Source organism: Rhododendron vialii, chromosome 4a (genome assembly GCF_030253575.1).
Source record: "Rhododendron vialii isolate Sample 1 chromosome 4a, ASM3025357v1".
Taxonomy (NCBI): domain Eukaryota; kingdom Viridiplantae; phylum Streptophyta; class Magnoliopsida; order Ericales; family Ericaceae; genus Rhododendron; species Rhododendron vialii.
The window spans coordinates 12,351,523-12,371,556 of record NC_080560.1 but is presented as its reverse complement, the minus strand read 5'-3'; the positions used below and the strand labels follow the sequence as shown (position 1 = coordinate 12,371,556).

Below are 20,034 nucleotides of genomic sequence, written 5' to 3'. Positions count from 1 at the left end.
ACAGATCTTATTTGTTTGTGATTTTGGTATATTCCTAATCCCTAATATATCTTTTGTGGGTGTTTATTTTTTGAGGACTTTGATCCTCTTTTGGTGATTAGATCATTAGAAGATCTGCACATCCATTTCCCTCGCTCTCTCCCCGATCGCCAAGTGCATAAACAAAAGATAAAGTAAGTTACTGCTGCCTCATCAGTTTGTAATGTTGATTCTTGTACTAATTGGTTGTTTGTTTGTTGTTAATTTGGGTGATGACTATGCACAATTATCATCACTAAAGTGAATTGCTAGTGATTCCTTTTTCATATTTTTTTTGTCATTCGTTAATCCTAGTCTATTCTATCCTAGAAAATTTGGGGAGGGGGATGGGTACTTATGAGAATCAAATCCTGCCCAAGTGCATGAGAGTATAAGGGAGGCGTCAACTGCACTCCACTCCACTTGTAAATTGCCAGTGATTCCCCTTTTCACTTCGTAGAGTTTTTCTATTCCACTCTTCCTGTGATTTTTACATCAATTTTGAAGCATGAAAAACATGCATGACGAGTGAATTTTACACCAATTAAGTGAATCACATTCAACTACAAGACAAATTGGCATTTTTTCCACTTTAAAAGACTAGAAACGAAAAATGATTACATCTGCTCACTATAAATCTTTAACCATAAGCAACGTGATTGGTTCTGCTAATTTCATAACTTTAAGTTCCTAATTTTAACCCTCTTTTTAGTTAGACTAGCAAATTGCTCATACATAAATGCACTTCTCACAATTTTGGCACTTACTATTCATATGATTCAAGAACTGCCCATGCCTACGGATATAAAGATTAACACGATTAAGATCTTAATTTAAAGCTATGTATGTTTGAAAATGTTTTGCAATGATCAATGTTTTAATAGAAGAAAGGCTTCAGTACTTGGGCGTCGAGACAAATGAGAGCGTAGGCTCTTGCGCCATCTCTATAGTAAGCATTAAGGACACATCCAATATTGAATTATGTGGGTGGATACTGTTTTGTTTTTTTCAATTACTTGACTCTAGCTGTATCCATTTTGTCTTCATTTGATTATGATATAATCAGGTGCCCTGTCTTTCTTTCTTTTTTGGGTGCTTTGTTTGGCGACGAAAGCAAGTATTGGAGACAAATAAATTAAGGTGGAGAACACTGTGCTTTTTATATACTGACTTTGGGAAGAGAGAACTTGGTTGGACACCTATGAATGTACACTTGAATAAGTTACTCTGAAGGAAGACTTCTACTCATTTTATTTCATATTTTGGTGGCATGTCCTATGTTTTGTATTTTTTAAGAGAGAACTTGGTTGGACAGCATTGAATGTACACTTGAATAAGTTACTCTAAAGGAAAACTTCTACTCATTTTATTTCATATTTTGGTGGCATGTCCTATGTTTTGTATTTTTTTCTTGGAAATTTGAGGTCCATTCACAAAATAATATCATTTTGTACTCTACTTTCTTGCTACAACATGTCAAGGAGAATCCATATTCAAGTATCCCTTACGCACGGGCGTGTCTTTTGAATGTATTTCATATCGTTGCACGATAATTTACAAGGCCTGAGCAACTTCGTGGCATGGAAGGATAAACAATTGTGCAACAAGGTTCTTTCAAAAAAGTAAGACAATTGTCAATTACCTACATTTTTTTTTGATAGGCAAAAATTTATTAAAAACGGAGAGAGGGAATAAGAGATCCAACAAAAAGTTGGATAGAACACCGCAAGGACCGAAGCCCAGCCCCTAAGGTCTAAACCAGGTCAATTACCTACATAATAGGGTGTCGACTCTCCCTCGCACGTATGTGTCTTGACTCTTATTGTACTTATGTAAAGAAACAACCTACCACGATTGTTCTTTTAGGGAGCTTTTGCTAATGTAATGCATTTGTTATATGAAATGCCTTAGAATTGTACTGTATTGGTTTCATTTTCTGTATCTTATTGTATTTTTCTTTAATTCGCTTGTTGGAATTTATTAGATGGACCGTATTTGTCACTTCATTGAAAAAACAGACTTTGGGAGGAGTTGGTTGTGTGGGGGAATATGATTATCAGGGAAGGATTATTGATTTAGACTGAATCAGAATATACTGCGTCGTGCCTTCAGGCACGGGCAATTACTAGATTTTCTTCTTACTTTTTGAGCATACTCTCTTATTGGGTGTTTAGATTTTATGGAACTTTAATTGAGAGTTGCCGGGTTTGATTTGTATTTCATCTCTAAACCAAGGGTTTTCTTATCCCATGAACGATGATTTCTATTATGTTACTACTATGTTGATTTAGTGATTTTCTGAAACTTTAATTTGGAGTTGTCGATTTTGTTTGTATGCTTGGGCAATTGATCGCTCAAATCGTGTCTTCAGGCACGGGTATGCACTAGTGCTCTTATAAGCTAGGCCTAACTCTTAATTAAATTAAAAAAACTTCTTGTTTCCGTGAATAAACAAAAATTAAATTGTCGTACCATTACTTCTTGTATTTTCGTTAGATTTACGTTAAATTTTTTCAATTGGCCATTGATTTATCTCGATGAGAAGAGTGTAAAAGTTAAAAACTTATTGACCAAAAGTAAAAATCTTTTTACTAAAGACAAAAAAAATTTGAAATAGGTATCTTCGATCTTTAGTGTCATCCCATTTGATTTTTTTGTAAAATGTGATTTTTTTTGCATATTTTTCTGATTCCACTGGTAGAACCGAAACTATAATGACCTCCCTAAGGTTTTTGGCATGTATAAAACTACATTGTACATTCCTCTCTCTGAGTTTTGACATATATAAAACTATGTTCCTCTCTCCGAGTTTTAAGGGACTCTTGGATACTAAAAGAATAGCGGAAAAAAAGGGTTAAATCATTTTAAGATACCTAAGTTTATGTTCACAAGTCACAAGTAAATATTCTCTCTCTCTCTCTCTCTCTCTCTCTCTCTCTCTCTCTCTCTCGGTTTGGTTAAAAATGAAGGCCTAGGCCTTGAACACCAAAGCCACTGCTAGCTACGGATCTTAATCTGCTAATGCCATCAACATCATTCCGCATAGGGGTGTACATGGTCCGGATTTGTCCGGTTAGGGATGGCAATCTCGGCCGAACCGATGGGTACCCGAACCGAAACCGTTTTTTTTCCCCGAACCATAACCGAAAAATTCCCCGTTGGTGCGGATATGGTGGAGGTTGTAAGATAACCGAACGGGTTCGGTTCGGTTACGGTGGAGTTAATAACCGAACCGTTCCCCGAACCGAACCGAAACTGGGTATTTACAAAAATACCCTTGTATATATATATACACACTTCCCACACCCACTTAGGGTTTTCATTTCACTCGGCAGTCTTGGCCAGTGGGCAGTGGCCACTCCAGAGTCCAGAGTCGCCTCCACCTCCAGAGCTCCAGAGCAGCAGTGACTGCTCTGTTCGAATCTCGATCTCTCTTAGTCTCTCCCTCAATCTGGACTCTCTCTCTCTAATCTCTATTCACTCGGCCACTCCTGATTCCTCTCGAACCTTTCCAGACCAGACTCCACTCCACAGCTCCAAAGCAGCGACTACTCGGTGAGATCTCTCTCTCTCGCTCGATCTCTCTTAGTCTCTCTCTCAATCTCTCTTAGTCTCTCTCTCAATCTAGACTCTCTAATCTCTATTGCACACTCTCATGTCTCTGTAACTCTATTTTTGCAGGCTACGACGATCAATTGACTCAGTCGACTGTAACTCGATCGTGAGATCTCTCTCTGTCTCTCTCTGTCTCTCTGTCTCTCTCTCGATCTTGTCTCTCATCTCTCGATTTTTTCAGGAAATCAATTGCAGTAGTCTGGTAGTCCGCACTCCGCAGTCGCCACTGTTCGGAGCCCAGTTGACTCAGTCGACTGTTATCATTGGTTTATCTCTCTCTCTCTCTCTCTCTCTCTCTCTCTCTCTCTCTTTTGTGCCCGAAAATATAATCTGCTTCAAATCTGTGTGCTTGAATTTGCTGCATGTGGGCATTAATTTTCGACTAAACTTGACATCCTGATTTGGCTAAGCTTTGGCTAAGCTTTCCGCAAGTTTGTATAAAAATAGGAAATATATAGAATGCTAAAGGGATTGAAATGTGGCCATGGGCTCAAATGGTTGAGATTTTTAAGCCCTTAATTTCCATAAATATGAGGAACTTGGAGCTAATTTTGGGTCTTGAGTTGAGAGAGAAATCTTTAGATGAAAGTGACCTCACCCGGCCTGGTGCATCATGTTGGTCATTGGATAATGATAAACTTAAGGCTTTTGATTTTGGCACTACAAAGTTTACTGTCGGCGTTCCGAAAGTAGTGTGCCAAAATCAATCCCTATTGTTAGAGACAAAGAGGAAATGGAATTGAAGAGGAAGGGGTCAAAGCCAGAGGGTCACATCTGATTATTTCGGTGCATTATGTTGATGGTTGGGAACTGAATAGTTTTGTGGCTGCCATTCTATGTATGGCTGTATAAGTATATTGCAGGGGCATATTTAGCTAAGGTGCTGGTATAGGAGGTCACGTGACCCTCTTGAAATTATCGCGGTTTTTTGTTTTGTTTTTGTGTGTGTGTGTGAATCAAAAAAGAAGTAATATACATAGAACTACCCAAAACATAAGAAGATCTATGTCTAGTTCAAGTGGTAAGATCTTGGGTTATAGCCTGAATGGTCTATGTCTAGTTCAAGTGGAAAAAAAAGTTTTTTCTAAACTTGCAGCTAATGAGGGTTGAAGAACTGTCCATCAAAATTAAGCTTATATAGTTGTAGTACCACAAAGCCAACGCATACAATGCTACCATTTATACAAATAAAAATGTAATAAATGATCGAGTAAAACTACAGAAATACTAGTGCATTCATTTTTTGTTCTCATTATATTTTTTGTTGTCGTTATATTTTTTTTGAATGCATGTTCTCGTTATATTGGATAGTGAGTATTTTTTATTAAGTTTATGCTCGAAAAGTAACCCCTTGTTTGGACCATATATTCACCGCCCGTCGATACGCAGCTCAAGACTCAAAATTCGCTTACCTGTTCAACTTCTGATGAATCAAGATAATTTTTTTCTCTCTTACGAATAGTCATTGTTTGTGCTTCTATAGTAGTAGGAGTTTGATTTCTTAAGTTTATAAAAGAATGAATAGTCATTGTTTGTGCTCCCTTTGTTTGATTATGGCTCCCTTTGCGTACATTGAGCTCAATTTAGCGGATACCTCTAACTGAGCCACCAATTCGACTTAAGGTGTAACGAAGCTAAATTGAGCATCAATTGCCTTTAATTGCTTTTAGTTATATAACGTGGCGGTGGCATAACCCCATAGAATTGTGTTGAGAACGAGGCGGCGGCATAGCCCCTCTAGTCTGCTTAACTAGTTTGTGATTTGATTGTAGCTTGAATTATAATTGTAGCTTAAATCTGTAATTGTAGCTTGAATCATGTCTAAATCTGCTGGTGTTTTCTTAGGATTAGATTAATTATGTCTGAATCACCTATCGGTTCGAGTGCTTAGTCAACAAATCCGGTTGATGGTTCTGGACCATCACAACCAAGTGGTAGCCCCGTACCATCATCATCCCCTCTTGATAACCATGCAAGTGACAATCCTACTCATCCAAGTGACAATCCTACTGATGAAGTTGAAGTTGTATCAGGAAAATCCGATGATGATGATGATGGTGGAAAAAGGTTAAGGAGTCCTTATTGGGCTCACTATAATAAGGTCAAAATTAACGGGATTTTCAAGGCCATTTGCAAGTATTGTGGAACAAAAATTTCTGGAGAAACAAGGAATGGAACTTCACATTTGAAAGAACACTATTTAAGGAAACACCAAAAGAAGGATAACATGAGGCAACAAGTTCTAACAAATAATTTCATGAACAAAGACCGTCCTCCACTACTAACTTCATATAGTTTTGATCATGAGACAGCACGGAAAGAACTTGCAAGTGCCATAATCATGCATGAGTATCCCCTTTCAATTGTGGACCATGTTGGATTTAAGAGGTATTCAAATGCTCTTCAACTTTTATTTAAGGTGCCATGTAGGAACACAATAAAAGCTGAAATATTTAAGATTTATGAGTACCAAAGGGGGAAGACAATGAGTTTGGTGGTGAGTAATGCAAGTAGATTAGGTATCACAACGGACATGTGGACTTCAAGTAATCAAAAGAAAGGCTTCATGGCTGTCACAGCACACTTTATTGATGATTCTTGGACGTTGCAAAGTCGCATTTTGAGGTATTTCTAACTTATATCGCTATATTTATTCCTTTATGCAATGTAAATCTTCATTTTTCTATTTTTAACTAAATATAAATGTTGCATGTTAGGTTCAAATATGTGCCATGTCCACATACAAAAGAAGTTCTATGTGACCAATTGTTGAATTGTTTGATGGATTGGAACATTGATAGGAAGATTTCAAGTATAACGGTTGATAATTGCTCTACCAATGATGCCATGATTGATCTTTTGTGGGACAAACTTGATAGTGCGTCGCTCATGTTGGGTGGGGATTTATTTCATATGCGTTGTTGTGCGCACATTCTTAATCTTATTGTTAAAGATGGGTTGGATGTTATCAAGGTGGATATTGAGAAAATTCGGGACAGCGTAGCTTATTGGACAGCATCACAAAAAAGAGACGAAAAATTTGAAGAAACAGTCCGCCAATTGAATGTGACTAGTACTAAGAAATTAGGACTTGATTGTGCAACTAGGTGGAATTCAACTTTCTTGATGCTTCAAACAGCCCTACTTTATAAGGATGTGTTCATTCGCTTAAGCAAACGGGATGCTCAATATAATTCCTTACCGAGTGAACGTGAGTGGGGATTTGCTAAAGATGTTTGTCAGAAGCTAAAATTTTTTTTTAAGGTGACAGAGTTGTTTTCTGGAACTAAATACCCCACTACTAATCAATGCTTTCCAAATATATGTGAGATTAGACTTGAATTAAGAGATTGGCTCCGTTTTGAGAATCAGATGATTAGGGAAATGGCCAAAAGAATGGTGGAAAAATTTGACAAGTATTGGTCTGTGGTAAATGGTGTTGTGGGGGTTTCTGCTATGTTGGATCCTAGGTATAAGATCAACGTGTTGGAATTCTACTTTAAATTATTGTTTCCAACAAGTTATAAAGAAGAAGTTGAGAAAGTTCGTGCACTTTGTTATAAATTGCTTAAGGAGTATCAATGTCCTAGTTCAATGATGGAGGGTATTGGTGACTCTTCTTCCCAATCAAGTTCCATTGATGAAGAGTCACTATCAAAGTATGATGTCTACATGCTTAGGGAGTCGAAGAGAAGTAGGACAATCGATACTGCAAAATTGGAGTTGGATCATTATTTGTCGGAAGATGTCTTGCCAAAATCCGTGGGATTTGATGTCTTGAATTGGTGGAAATCACATCAACCTAAGTATCCAATTTTGCAAGCCATGGCTAGGGATCTGTTAGCTATTCCGGTATCGACGGTTTCTTCTGAGTCCACATTTAGCACGAGTGGTAGGTTGGTGAGTCCACATCGTAGTAGACTTCATCCCGATACGATGGAAGCCTTGATGTGTGCTCAAAATTGGTTGTGGGCTGCTGAAATGAAAGGTAATGAATTTAGTATCTTGCATTTTTCTACTTTAGTAAACTAAAACTAGTACTTATGAATTTTTTACTTTATATTTGTTAGGTGAATCAACATCAGGGTACGCCACTATATTAGATGATGCGGAAACGGGGGATTCGTGCGTGACTCGTGAGGTAATTGGCATTTCTCTTACGTCTCTCGTGGTTTTAACATTACATATTGCTCATATTAATTGAACTTTTTTTGTTGATATTAATTCACTTTTTTTGCCTTTCAATTTAACAGATATGAACTCAGCAAATGGAAGTTGGCATTTCAAGATGGAAATCAAAATTGATTCTATTTTTCCATCTCTTAATTCTGCAAATGGAACTTTGTATTATTTCAAGATTTGTGATGTGGTGCGATGTGGTGACTGAACTTTGTATTATTTCAACTTTGGCTGGACTGATTGGTGTGCATGTAGTGACTGAAATCACTGGACTGATTGAAGTTTGTATTAGTTTTACTTTGCTTTGTAGTTGTTTTGTGAACTGATTGGCAGCATGTGGTGGGTGTTTTGTTGTGAATGTTGGTAGCTATTATCTATTGAGAATGCTGGGATATAAAATGGTTCAAGGGTGTATTAGTCTTTTGTTTTTTGTCAAGAAAAGGTCAATTATTTGTTTACAATGTTATTTTTGCTTGATTTAAAGGTGTTATTCACTATAAACTTGGTAGGATTAGTTTTTTTTCTTCATTAAAATGATCAGTATTTTTGCTTGATTTCGGTTATCCGTTCGGTTCGGTTACTACCCGATATCGGTTCGGTTCGGTTATGGTTACCCAATTCCCTCCCCGTTCGGTTATCGGGGCGGATATGGGTGGTACTTCGGTTTCGGGTATCGGGTACGGAATACCCAATATCCGCCCCGTTTGCCCCGAATGCCATCCCTATGTCCGGTTCTTCAGAAAACCAGTAATCGGATCATTTCAAACGGTTCTAGAAAATTAGGAATAGAACCTAACCAATATATGCGTGGAACCTAACCGGAACGAAACCATTAAATCGGTCTGGTTTTAGTTCGGTTCCGGTTTTATCCAATTGGCATCCAAACACTTATTCACAAAATATAAACTCATAAAATTAAAAATTTAAAGCATCAAATAACTCATAAAATAATAATTGACATTTTATTAAGAATCAAAACCCAATATGGTTCACGAAATACTTGACACTTGACCGAAAAACATTGACAAAAACCTACCAAACTATAAAGACTAATCTGTTAAATAAGGTTGCAAAGAATTGAAAGAATACGAAGGTAATCTACTAGAATAGGAAAGGAAGGAAGAAAATAAAGGCCTTGTTCGTTTTCATACTTTACTTTGTTCTCTCTCTCTCAACCCCTATGTCGTACAATAGAGCTTTGGTGGAAACAACTGAAATTTTTAGAAAAACCCAGAGAGATTTACCTATATTTTGGGAATTATTGGCCTACATGAAAGAGCAGATGATGTAGTACTTTGGAACCCCGTACTGTGGTTTTGATCTCATGAAACTTTAAATTTTTACTCGAATTTTGTAAGGCCTCATGGCCGGCTCCACCATTAGTTGAGGGGTTGTGGTGAGGGGTTCAAGCGAACCTCCTGGGTCAGAAAATGTGCTAATTTTGTTTATAATTTTTGATATGTAATTTCGTTTTTCTTTAGACTAGGATTAGGAGTACAAAGTCAAAATGAATAAAATTGAGTTACATTTGTGAATAATTAGGTAATATAGCTCAACAGATAACACAAACCAGTCCCAATAAATTTCTAACTATAGTAAAAAAAAAAAAAACTTTAATTTATATAGAGTTTTATACCACAAATTTTTTTTATACGATTTTGTCACAATCTCTGAACTCTAATCCTGAAGCCGCCCCAAAAGGCTATTTTGTCCTCCCAAATTTACAACCATGCCATTAATGGAGCTTTTTACTTAAATTCGTGCTTACATTTGGGATTGTCCATTGAAGTGTTCATATTGAATGAAGCTTTCACTCAAACTAGGGTATAAATATGACTAATTAATCATCTCCAGCCCTTTCTCTATTTTGAACTCAGAATCAAAATTTGACTAAAATCTCTTAAATCTTGCCCGAGCCCTTGACTCAAACCCAAATCAAATTGGGTTTTACTCAAAAAAATTTAACCAAATAAAGGGAGACTCAATTCCTTATTCAAAATTTGAAGGCCATTTTCTCCCTCTTAAATTTACAACTATGCCATTAATGAACATTCTACTCAAATTTATGCTTAGATTGGAACTTTCCCATTGAAGTGCTTCATACCAAATGAAGCTTTTACTTAAATTTTTACTCGAAATTTGGTAAAGAATTGAGTAAGACGGAGATGCTAACATGGACTATATGGGATTAAATCCCGAGTTATTGTGAACTAAAAAAAACTAAGATTATGGAAGTAAATATTCTTGCATTTGTTGCCACTGTACTGTTCATTCTATTGTGCTAGACTGACATTATCGAATAACGCCTTTCAATGAACAACCTGTTATCACAAGGAAAGTCCTATGTTTTAAAGTTAATTCATCAAGTTGATGATTAAATCCATGGACGTTCCAATGGACTGTCAGCTTCCGTCTTGACAGGGTGGTGCTCTAAATGCTAATGTTTCCTCTACATGTAATCTTTATTTAAACTCAGTGATTTAATTACAATTAGTCTTGAAAGGAGATGCATGAGGCACAAATATTCTTAGTTTCATAACAAATTTCTACCGGAGAAAATTGGAAGGGAAACTATTTGCTAGAGGCTGAAGAACATATAATTTTCCTCAGTAAAGCTTCAAATTGTTTTTCAAGAATGGCAGTAATGAAAATGTTCCCCATTCATAGTTAATAAGAACTACACGAGTATACAGTTCATAGTTCTTGAATGTCATTGGACACTTGCCTGGAAAGCACATTTAGTATCCAATGTTAACTGCATAATAACTATGCATAGACCTTTTATATTATGCATGAAATGATCTATAGTACCTTTTGAACACTATATACCTTAGGAAATAAAATAAGTATGTTAATATTTACAGCACTTCATTGTCCTTGGCATAAGAATTAGTAGACGAGTTTGACAGGTAGACGCATACCCCTGATAGTTTATCCAATTCCATGTAGGATATGTTACCATCATCATCATGGTTGTCGTCATCATCATCGTCATCTCCTTCTCCTCTCACATTTTATTTTGGATATACTGGCTGCAGAACCTTTGTGGGAGTTTTTTCCATCTGCAAAATCTTTCTTTACCGTAGATAAATTATGCAAAAGAAGAATTCAGACTCTGCATGAATCGAGTGAACAAGCCGACAAAGATGAGGAAAGCCATAAAGCTTCTAGTTTGAGGTCGGATTCTGGCTCATCAAAACCTCTCTCCAATCCAACCGATAATGACCAATGGGCCGGATTCCAACTCACCAAAACTCTCTCCAACCAAATCAATAATGACAATTCTGCTGTGAAATTTAGTGCCACCTCCAAATTGAAGGTATCCGCTCGTCACGATCTTGCGATGGTCTTTACTTGCAAGGTCTGTGAAACAAGATCAATCAAGACTATGTGTCGTGAATCGTATGAGAAAGGCGTGGCGGTGGCTCGGTGTGGTGGTTGCAACAATCTACACCTGATTGCAGATCATCTGGGGATGTTTGGACTACCTGGGAGCATTGAGGACGTCCTGGCTGCTCGGGGGGAGGAAGTGAGAAGAGGTTCTGTTGACACCCTAAAAATAACAGTGGAAGATTTGGCTGGAAAGGAATTTACCAAAAAAGATGGATAGAATAGAATGTGTAATGGATGCTCTGCTGTAACTGTCTCGGGCAGTTCCAAAATGTGTGAGGGGAGCTGTGGGGCCGCTAATGTGGGACTACTAGCTAGGGTGGGAAAGACAACCTCTCTCGACATGTTTTTGGGTATCCAGATTTCAGACAATTGCTGGAGAGGAACCAAAAACCTTAGGCAATCCGGTTTCAGGCTGTGTGTGATATGAAATCACTCTGTTTGTTTGTTGTATCTTCTTCTGTAATAAGTGGACTTCTTGTGCTCTTGTTTTCTCATTTTGTACTGGTTTCTTCTGTAAATACAAGACTAAACGCTTGTGCTTGGCAATTGTCCCTGTTCTGGTTTATCTGTGGTTTATAGTTTTTTAAATGCGTTAATGTGCGCGCGTGTGTTTCAGTACGAGTTGCTTTGAATATGTGTCATTACAAATGAACCAAGGGTACATAAAGTGGCTAAAACCATACAACTCACTCACACTTGCACACACACACACTCGCATTTGCGCGTGAGCCACACATACGCGTGTGTGCGTGTAAGTAGCAAAGTTAGAGTTGATATCCCTGTTTGAGTAATGACTTGAGAAGGCTACCTAAGTTAAGGCTGATATCCCCGTTTGAGCAATGACTTGAGAAGGCGCATGTACAGCAGCATAGGTATATTGAGTGCATTAGGTAAAATCTATTCTAATATATCTATTCTAATATATAAAGGGAGAACACCTTTTGTTGTGGACACCTTTTTGAGGCTGGCTCATATTTTTCTCCCCAAAATTGTCCCTAAAAAAAAAGTTTCACGATTAACCGTGTGGACAAAAAAGTAAAACACCTAGTGTATGAGAACAAAATACGATTTCAACTAGAGGTGCACACGGTCCGGATTGATCCGGTTCTCTAGAAAAACAGTAACCGGACCATTTTAAACGGTTCTAGAAAATTAGGAACCAGAACCTAACTAATATATGCATGGAATCTAACAGAACCAAACTGCAAGACCGGTTTGGTTTTGGTTCTATCCAATTAGCATCCAAACACTTATTCACAAAATATGAACTCATAAAATTAAAGAAATAAGAAGGTAATATGCTGGAATGAAATAGTAAAGGAAGGAAGAAAATAAAAACTTTCCTAACAAATTAGATTTCATCTCTAAATAAATTAAGTCTAGTAAAGGAAAAGATTAACCTACCAAATCCAAATACATATTTAATTACACATATGTTTTTCTATACTAGTTGATGTACACGTGGAATGTAGCGTGGATGAGGCACAATTAGATGATGTTTGCATGTGTCTGGCAATCAAAAACTTGCACTATACCGTGTTTCAATTTGTCTTGGGGGTAGGGAAGATATTGGGCTATATGTTAAGTGGCGGGCTTGTTTTTTGTAATTTTATGAAGGCTGGCTTCTTCGTTTACTTTATGAGGAAATTTCTGTCCGGTCCCAAATTTTACATGAAGTTTCATGCAAACCTCTTTTTAAAGTGCTATTCCATCTAGACCCTTTTTAAATATGCTTTTACTATTTTGCCCCTATCACTTTTCACACCTCCCAGAATTCACACCCCCAATAATTCACATTTCCCAGAATTCACATCTCCCAGAATTCACACCCTCAAGAATTCACACCTCTTTGTAAAATTCACACCTTTACGGAATTCACACCCTTAAAATTCACATATTTTTTTGCAAAATTCACACCTCATCTGCACTATTCATACCCCAGAATTCACAGTCATTTGCAGAATTCACACCCCTTCGCAAGAATTCACACCTTCGAAATTCACATCATTTTGCAGAATTCACACCCCATAGAATTCACATTCGTTGTAGAATTCACACCCCCAAAAATTTACACCTCCCAAAATTCACATCCGTTATAAAATTCACACCCCTTTACAAGAATTCACAACCTCCAAAATTCACACTAATTTGCAGAATTCACAATTTTTCTCAGTACACTTCTTCCCAGAATCCACATTTTTTTGCACAATTCACATCCCTTTTCAAAATTCACACCCCTTTACAACATCTAGAAATTCACGCCCTTTGCAGAATTCATACTCATCCAAATTACACAATGCACAACCCTAAATTTAGAATTCATACCCTTCTAAAATAATTCACAAACAAACAAACACTTAATCTGAATGAAATAAAAAAAATCACCCCCAGAATTCAAAGTACTCCATCTCAAATTTCCATGTTGTTTTCATTATCAATTCTTGCAAAATTCACATCTCTTTTCAAGAATTCACACCTCAAAATTCAGTCCTTTACAGAATTCACACACTAAGAATGCACACATTTTTTTAGAATTCACATCTCAAAAATTTACACTAATTTGCAAAAATTCACACCCTCTAACTTACACAATTCACACCCTAAATTCAGAATTCACATTCGAAAAAGACATAATTCACAATAATTCACATTCAAATGAAGAATTCACACATTGAAAAAGACAAAGGCATCCCTAAATGAAGAATTCACACATATTTTAGCACCTGACAAAATTTATAATTCAAGCAAAAACATCAAAAAGAAAAAGAAACAAAAAGGAATTTACGTGAATGAAAACTAAAATTAGAAAACATAAGCCATTAATTCCAAACTGGCTTTGAACAACTACCAATATCCTCGAAAGCCTATCAACGGCAAATAAAAAATCACCGCTGCTTCCACCAGCAGAAGGAATATCATCATCCATACCAGCACCTCTCATGTCGGCATTGCCTGCACCTGGTACATCTTGGCGATGATCGGGTTACAGATGCTCTCGAGCTCCTTCAGTGGATCAACAACCACCGCGACTGGGGTACGCTGTCTTGTAGCTTGATCGGCGCTTCGACGACACCGATCTCATAAAGAAGCAATACCGCCGCCTCGCTCTGCTGCTCCACCCCGACAAGAACGAATTCCCCTTTGCCGACGCCGCGATCTGCCTCGCCGACGATTCCTGGGCGGTTTTATCCGACCCGCAAAGGAAATCCCTCTACGACAATAAGCTCAGCATGTGCGGAAAGGTCAATCTCGTCGTCTCGAGGAGCGACGGGGATCGGGGGTAGAAAAGTTGACGGTGAGACGTGGCGGTGGTAACGGCGGAGGAGGCGGAGACAGCGAGGAGGAGGTGGCATCGTCGAACTTTTGGACGGTCTGTCCATGGGATATTTGGAGGTGGAGAGAGAGTAAGGTTTTCTCAGACGATTTTCGGTGGAATATTCCAGCATTTAATAAAGGTGGGAGTATTCTAGGTACCTCACTAAAAACAAGGTTTATGGAGAATGGGTTTGATGCGAAGTGGGCCTAGATGGGTACACACTTACAAAAGTGGGCCGGCTTGGAAGACCCCTTACTTTATACATGAATCCAATGTTCTTAATCCAGAGAAATAGATGTTTTGTGACAACACGTCCATTGCTGTACATGTCAGTTACCACAATTAGAACTTTACAAGGATAAGAAATTGATTCCAAACTAATGAGCTATTTTCTCAATATGACAAAAGTCAGGCCAAATTAGTAGCCATCAAAACCTCTGTTAGCCTTTGCACCTTCCCAAATGCACAACACCTGACGTAACCATTAACTCTCTCCTTGCTGCCTTTAAGAGTACGTTGGAACATTTTTGTTCCACTTCCGTACAGCATATCCCATTGGGGTCTTCAAATTCCACGTGGGAAGTAATGGTCACTTTTGAAACCAACACCAGCTGCCACTTGAAAAGGCCAAACTGTATGTTGATTTGGCCTTCACTAATGCCAGTTTTAAAGGCAATGTCAAATATTTTTTGTTCGGAAAAATAACCATTTGAAAACAAAATCATCCAAAAAACATAATGACAACTCCAATTTGAAGCTATGGTTGGAGAGGGAGAATTTGTACATGTTAAATTTCGAAATGTCAATTTGGCGAGCAAGCCTTCAAAATCATTTGACACTCCAAATTTGAAGGTAAGGTTGGAGATACTCTTAATTTATGCTTTCACTTTATACTGATGTGTTAGTAATAGAAGAGTAATATAGGTTTTCAATCTCTTGCAAAATACATCATGAGTATGCCACACCAGTGTGTAAAAATGGGCTTAAGTAGGATACTGGTTATACACGTAAAGAAAAATAAATTCTTAGGGCGTGCCAAAAAAGGTGCAAATATTTTGCGTATTCTACATGGAGTTGAGGAAACACTCGGACCAAGAAGATATCTTTAAAGGAACAAATGAAAGGCCTAAGGATCAAAAAAAATAAAAATGAAAGGCCTATCTAACCTAATATCCTAAATCCTATCATGTAAACAAAAGATACATGCATCCTGAGGGCATGCCATGAAAGTGAATTCGAGACCAAAAATGTTAGGTAATATGCTCATTTCACAGGGAGTTGAGGAAATACTTGACCAAAATAGCAAAAAAAAAATATCTTCAAAGGAATAAAATTAGAAGCCTGTCTAACCTAACATCCAATCACGTAATTTACGCAATCTCAAAATATGAAGAAAGGTTCTTCTCAATGACATGACTGAACAATGTTATCAGATGTATATGCAAGTTGTGCAGGGGTTGGAAAGGAGAAAGGAAAATGGAAGTACAAGAATGTTATGCAGTGAGCAAGATAAATTATCTTTTTGGGGTGCTCCTGTCATTTGTTCTTCTCCTCCCTCAGGCTCTTAGCATATCCACGATCATATGAAACCACATTCAATTTAAAATATTGCAAGGTGCATGACTTGTCCAAAAGGAAGTAAGACTGGTAGCACATTCTTTGAAGAACATGTAAGAAGGTCATTTTGCATCAATACAACCTATGCCATCACCTGCATTAATAATTAAAGCCGTACTTAAAACCAAACAAATAAGAAGAAACCAATATACCACATGTCCAAAAAAATATATTGAGATGAATATCACATAGCAAAGGCCTTTGAAGCCGAAATGACTTTGCCCCAATTTCTCCATGTGGACGTTGTGGGTTAGACCCACAATCTCTCAATCAAAACATTTTGAAGAAGGAAAAACAATAATGTATTCCCATTTTGAAAGCAACCCATAACATAGTTACCAATTGATCCAGTCATAAAAGGGTCTCGACTCTGCAACATGACAATGAGGACAATGCACGAAGACTTCAAGAGCTTTTTCTTACTTTTTTCAAAACAATTGCAAAATAATAGGACAATAAAAGATGATAGGAAATCTCAATATTTAGGTGAACTGGACCTAAAAGCACGATGTCTCTTGGTAGTTCTTATTACAGTTTTGATCCTGATGCGATGCCTGTCTAAAAGAGTAGTTAAATCTGCAGGGCAAGAAGAATTTGGAATTGAGTCCAACAGTCAACCATCAATCCATATTTTTATGGAGAATTTAACCAGAATGTGCAACATTGAGGGGTCATCGATGCTCCAATCCTTTGATCATAATCTCCTCTTTTGATAAGATCAAAACAATGACTTCAACAGGACTACCAAGAAACCATGACGTCCTCTTGAAAGGCAATGTAAACTTCTTCAAATGTAAACCGCCATTTTCTACTCTCTGTAAACTCAAATGTTTTACAAATTTATTATTGTATTGCTCAAGTTTTCAGTACTTGGTATATATTTGAGAATTTTGCAAAATCAGTGAACCCTATCCAAGTGTTATCACCTTAATATAACGACATTTTAATAGAATATAGACTCATTCAAACAAACTCAGATACTTACGTAAGATAAAATTGACACAAAAATCATAAAAAGATTGACACAAAAATCATAAAAAGAGCCCTCATTTTACACATCTGAACACCATTTCTTCTTTGAAAACTGTATGACAAAGACTGGGGGTGCCATGCATAGTGTGCACAATTTTTTTATCGCAGATGTGATTGAATAACAATGGGATAAATGTAATTGCATTCGGAATAGAGGGTGCCATGACCCCCTACTTCTACGCAAACCCCTGTCTAAATGGTCCATATTGTTTTCTTTGTTATCAAAATATATGTTATTGGCTCCATACTTTTAACTTTTAATCTATTTACTAATATAGTTTTTGGCAACAAGACTATAGTTCGTTGTGATTCCGTTTTGTTCGTCGAACAGTTTGTGAGCACAATCTTGACAACTCCCCAACTGTATTAATTGACCAGTCAAAGAGGCATTTCTACAAATATCTTATGCAAGAAACCACTACTAAAGGGAAAACAACGAAACAGGAGAAGGAATCAGGTCAGTTTGTAGTAAAATAGAGATATGTAATGATTCCCTATTGCCGGTCTCAGATTTGCAAGATATTGTACACCACTTGCAAGTAACAAATACTGTCCGTAGAGAATAATTTCAAACTTCGAATATTGGGAGCTGGGGGAAGACACAATTTAAGATTGAACTTACTAAGCACTTTTTTTTTGGCAGCGGGAACATAGGCAATGAGTACGGTTCCCGGGTCAGTGCTGGGGAATGTCGATCGGCGGGTTAGTGTTCGCCGGATGTCAGCGGGTTAGGGTCTGTGTAATAGTCGGACATCAAAGGTTGGAGATGAAGATGGAAGGGAGTCAGAGAGAATGTGCATTGAAGCGGTTGGAGATAATCAGAGAAATAGTTTGGGGGAGCCGTTTGTTTTGTAGAAGACAAATATCTTTTGCGTTTACGTGCCACCGCTTCAGGTGTAGCGTTTCGCTAGGAGGAAACGGCCCGTGGGCCGCCGCTTTCCAATAGCAAGAAACTCTTATAGTTGCAAGTGTTGGGTTGTATTGTGTCGGTTGGAAAGAGGTGTAGGATGTATTGTGTCGGTTGGGAAGAGGTGTAGGACAGGACTAGTATTAGTTGCAAGTATTGAGGGCATTTGTGGAAAGCAAAAAGGAGGAAACATGTTCATACATTTAAAATGAGTAGTATAGATTTATCTTAGTTTTAAACGGTTCGGTTCGGTTTTAAACACGATTCTTTAATTGAGAACCTGTAATCGAACCAAAATTAACGGTTGTTATTTTTTTGGAACCATAACCTGATCGTAAAACTGTAGAACCGGACCAAATGGGACGGATTCGGTCCAGATCAGACCGATTTTGCGGTTCGAACGATTTTCTTGAGCACCATATTCTGAACATTGTAACTGCCGTAAACCTTTTTCTCATTACATGGCATAGCTGCTCTATAACTGCGTCTTCTCAAAGGAGTTTGAAGATGAAGGCTTATCCTTCCCTCTTTCAATATTTCGACTCTCTCTCTCTCTCTCTCTCTCTCTCTCTGAGTTGTTAGTTTGGAGAAGGAAAAAAAAAGGATTCACCGCTCCAATTTGTGGCAGTTTAACTCCACTTCAAGGAAAATCCACCGCCTCCACTCTTCTACATCTATCTAATAACTGCTATGGATGAAGAAGTTGAACAGGTATTATTTTGGATTTCTATGTCAATGTATTTTTTCCACATGTCGATGTATTCATATGTAGCATCTAAACAATGAGCAAGAGCCCCTTTGGGATTTTATCTCCCTCCAGGTGCATGCTGCAAGTCTAATATTTAAAAAGACGGGAAAAAGGAAAAATTCGACGGAAGGGAAGCATCACAAAAAATTGGTTTGCACACGCATAAAATATGAAGAAAAACATTGTAAATTCCACACCGATCGTAGGGAAACATCATCAAAATTTAATTTGCACACACATCGAGTGCGTCCGGCCTCTATAAAATACGAAGAAGAAAAATGTAAATTCCACACCAACCATAGAGAAAAATCATCAAATTTTAATTTGTACACGCGTCGAGTGTGTCCACTGATTCCCTTGAGTTTGTAGTTTAAATCTCAAGGGTAAAATTGTACGCTCACACAACAGTTGCGTACATGCATTAGAAACCACTCCGGCACTACCCCATTTGTCGTTCAAAAAGAAAACTGCCAACTCCAATATGTGTTGTCTTCATTACAAACTCGAATCCCTCTTTCTTTGTCTTCATTTGTCAAAATTCTGAAATTCTTTCCAAATTTCTTTTTGGTTAAGTTTGGCTTTAGAATTTTTAACAAGAGGCCGGACACACGCAATGTGTGTTCAAGTCAAATTTTTTTTTTTGGGTCAAAATTGAATCAAAAAATAAGTGGGAAGTTGTTGTACATAATGACTTGCTAAAAAATGCAAAATTTGACTTGCACACGTATTGTGTGTGTCCTGACCTCTAGTAGGGAATGAAAGCTACAAAGGTCAACTGCAGCAGAATAGCAAAAACTATATTTGCTACAGTAGTTCGGTATTTTTACATAGGAACTGTAGCTTAGGTAGATATTAAACAAGTATGGTTTCTCTTTCCTCCCTAGGTAAGAGCATCAACACCAGAGCACAGGCAAACATGCAAAATTAGCTACTTTAACTAGGAAAAGGCCTAAAAGGGAGCTGCACCAGATTCGCTTAAAGGGACGGTAAAATACATCCTTGAATAGTACGTCGTTACTTTTACAGTAGAACTGTTCACTATGTTCCCAATATTCTATTCTTTTTCCTCCCCCCCTCTCTCTCTCCCAATTTGCAATCTGGATTTTGATGAAAGGAATGGAAAAATGTATATTTTAATTGATGTTAGGTAAAATAAATAGTGTTAGTATAGTTGTAAAAGAAAAAGTTGATGGCTAAATAAGAATTGTG

The 20,034-nt window shown here is 37.5% G+C and overlaps 2 protein-coding genes and 1 long non-coding RNA gene across 3 annotated transcripts in view; 2 read left to right on the top strand and 1 right to left on the bottom strand.

Annotated features, from left to right (window-relative positions):
• Positions 1 to 14,885, bottom strand: part of LOC131321799 (anthocyanidin 3-O-glucosyltransferase 2-like) — a 61,484-nt gene extending 46,599 nt beyond the window's left edge. Inside the window, exon 1 of the mRNA XM_058352756.1 lies at positions 14,875 to 14,885. The gene's annotated coding sequence lies outside the window, so the exon portion shown is untranslated. The remainder of the gene's footprint in view (positions 1 to 14,874) is intronic.
• On the top strand, positions 7,902 to 11,726 carry LOC131323685 (uncharacterized). Its single transcript, XM_058355531.1, has 5 exons — positions 7,902 to 8,097; positions 8,146 to 8,223; positions 8,354 to 8,559; positions 9,502 to 9,636; positions 10,709 to 11,726. Exons 1-5 carry the CDS (start codon positions 7,902 to 7,904, stop codon positions 11,420 to 11,422), a joined length of 1,329 nt encoding a protein of 442 aa, XP_058211514.1. The 3' UTR covers positions 11,423 to 11,726.
• Positions 13,701 to 14,659, top strand: LOC131321805 (uncharacterized). The gene is made up of 2 exons (XR_009198633.1): positions 13,701 to 14,551; positions 14,599 to 14,659. It is a non-coding gene; the product is annotated as an uncharacterized LOC131321805 (long non-coding RNA).
• Positions 14,886 to 20,034: the final 5,149 nt, after the last annotated feature.

Excerpts from the sequence above, each read along its gene's own strand:
- LOC131323685 (XM_058355531.1), top strand. The coding sequence starts at position 7,902 with ATGGAAGTTGGCATTTCAAGATGGAAATCAAAATTGATTCTATTTTTC. Across the intron at positions 8,098-8,145 it reads CACTGGACTGATTGAAGTTT|CATGTGGTGGGTGTTTTGTT; the intron begins GTATTAGTTTTA and ends ACTGATTGGCAG. Across the intron at positions 9,637-10,708 it reads AAGCTTTCACTCAAACTAGG|ACGAGTTTGACAGGTAGACG; the intron begins GTATAAATATGA and ends AAGAATTAGTAG.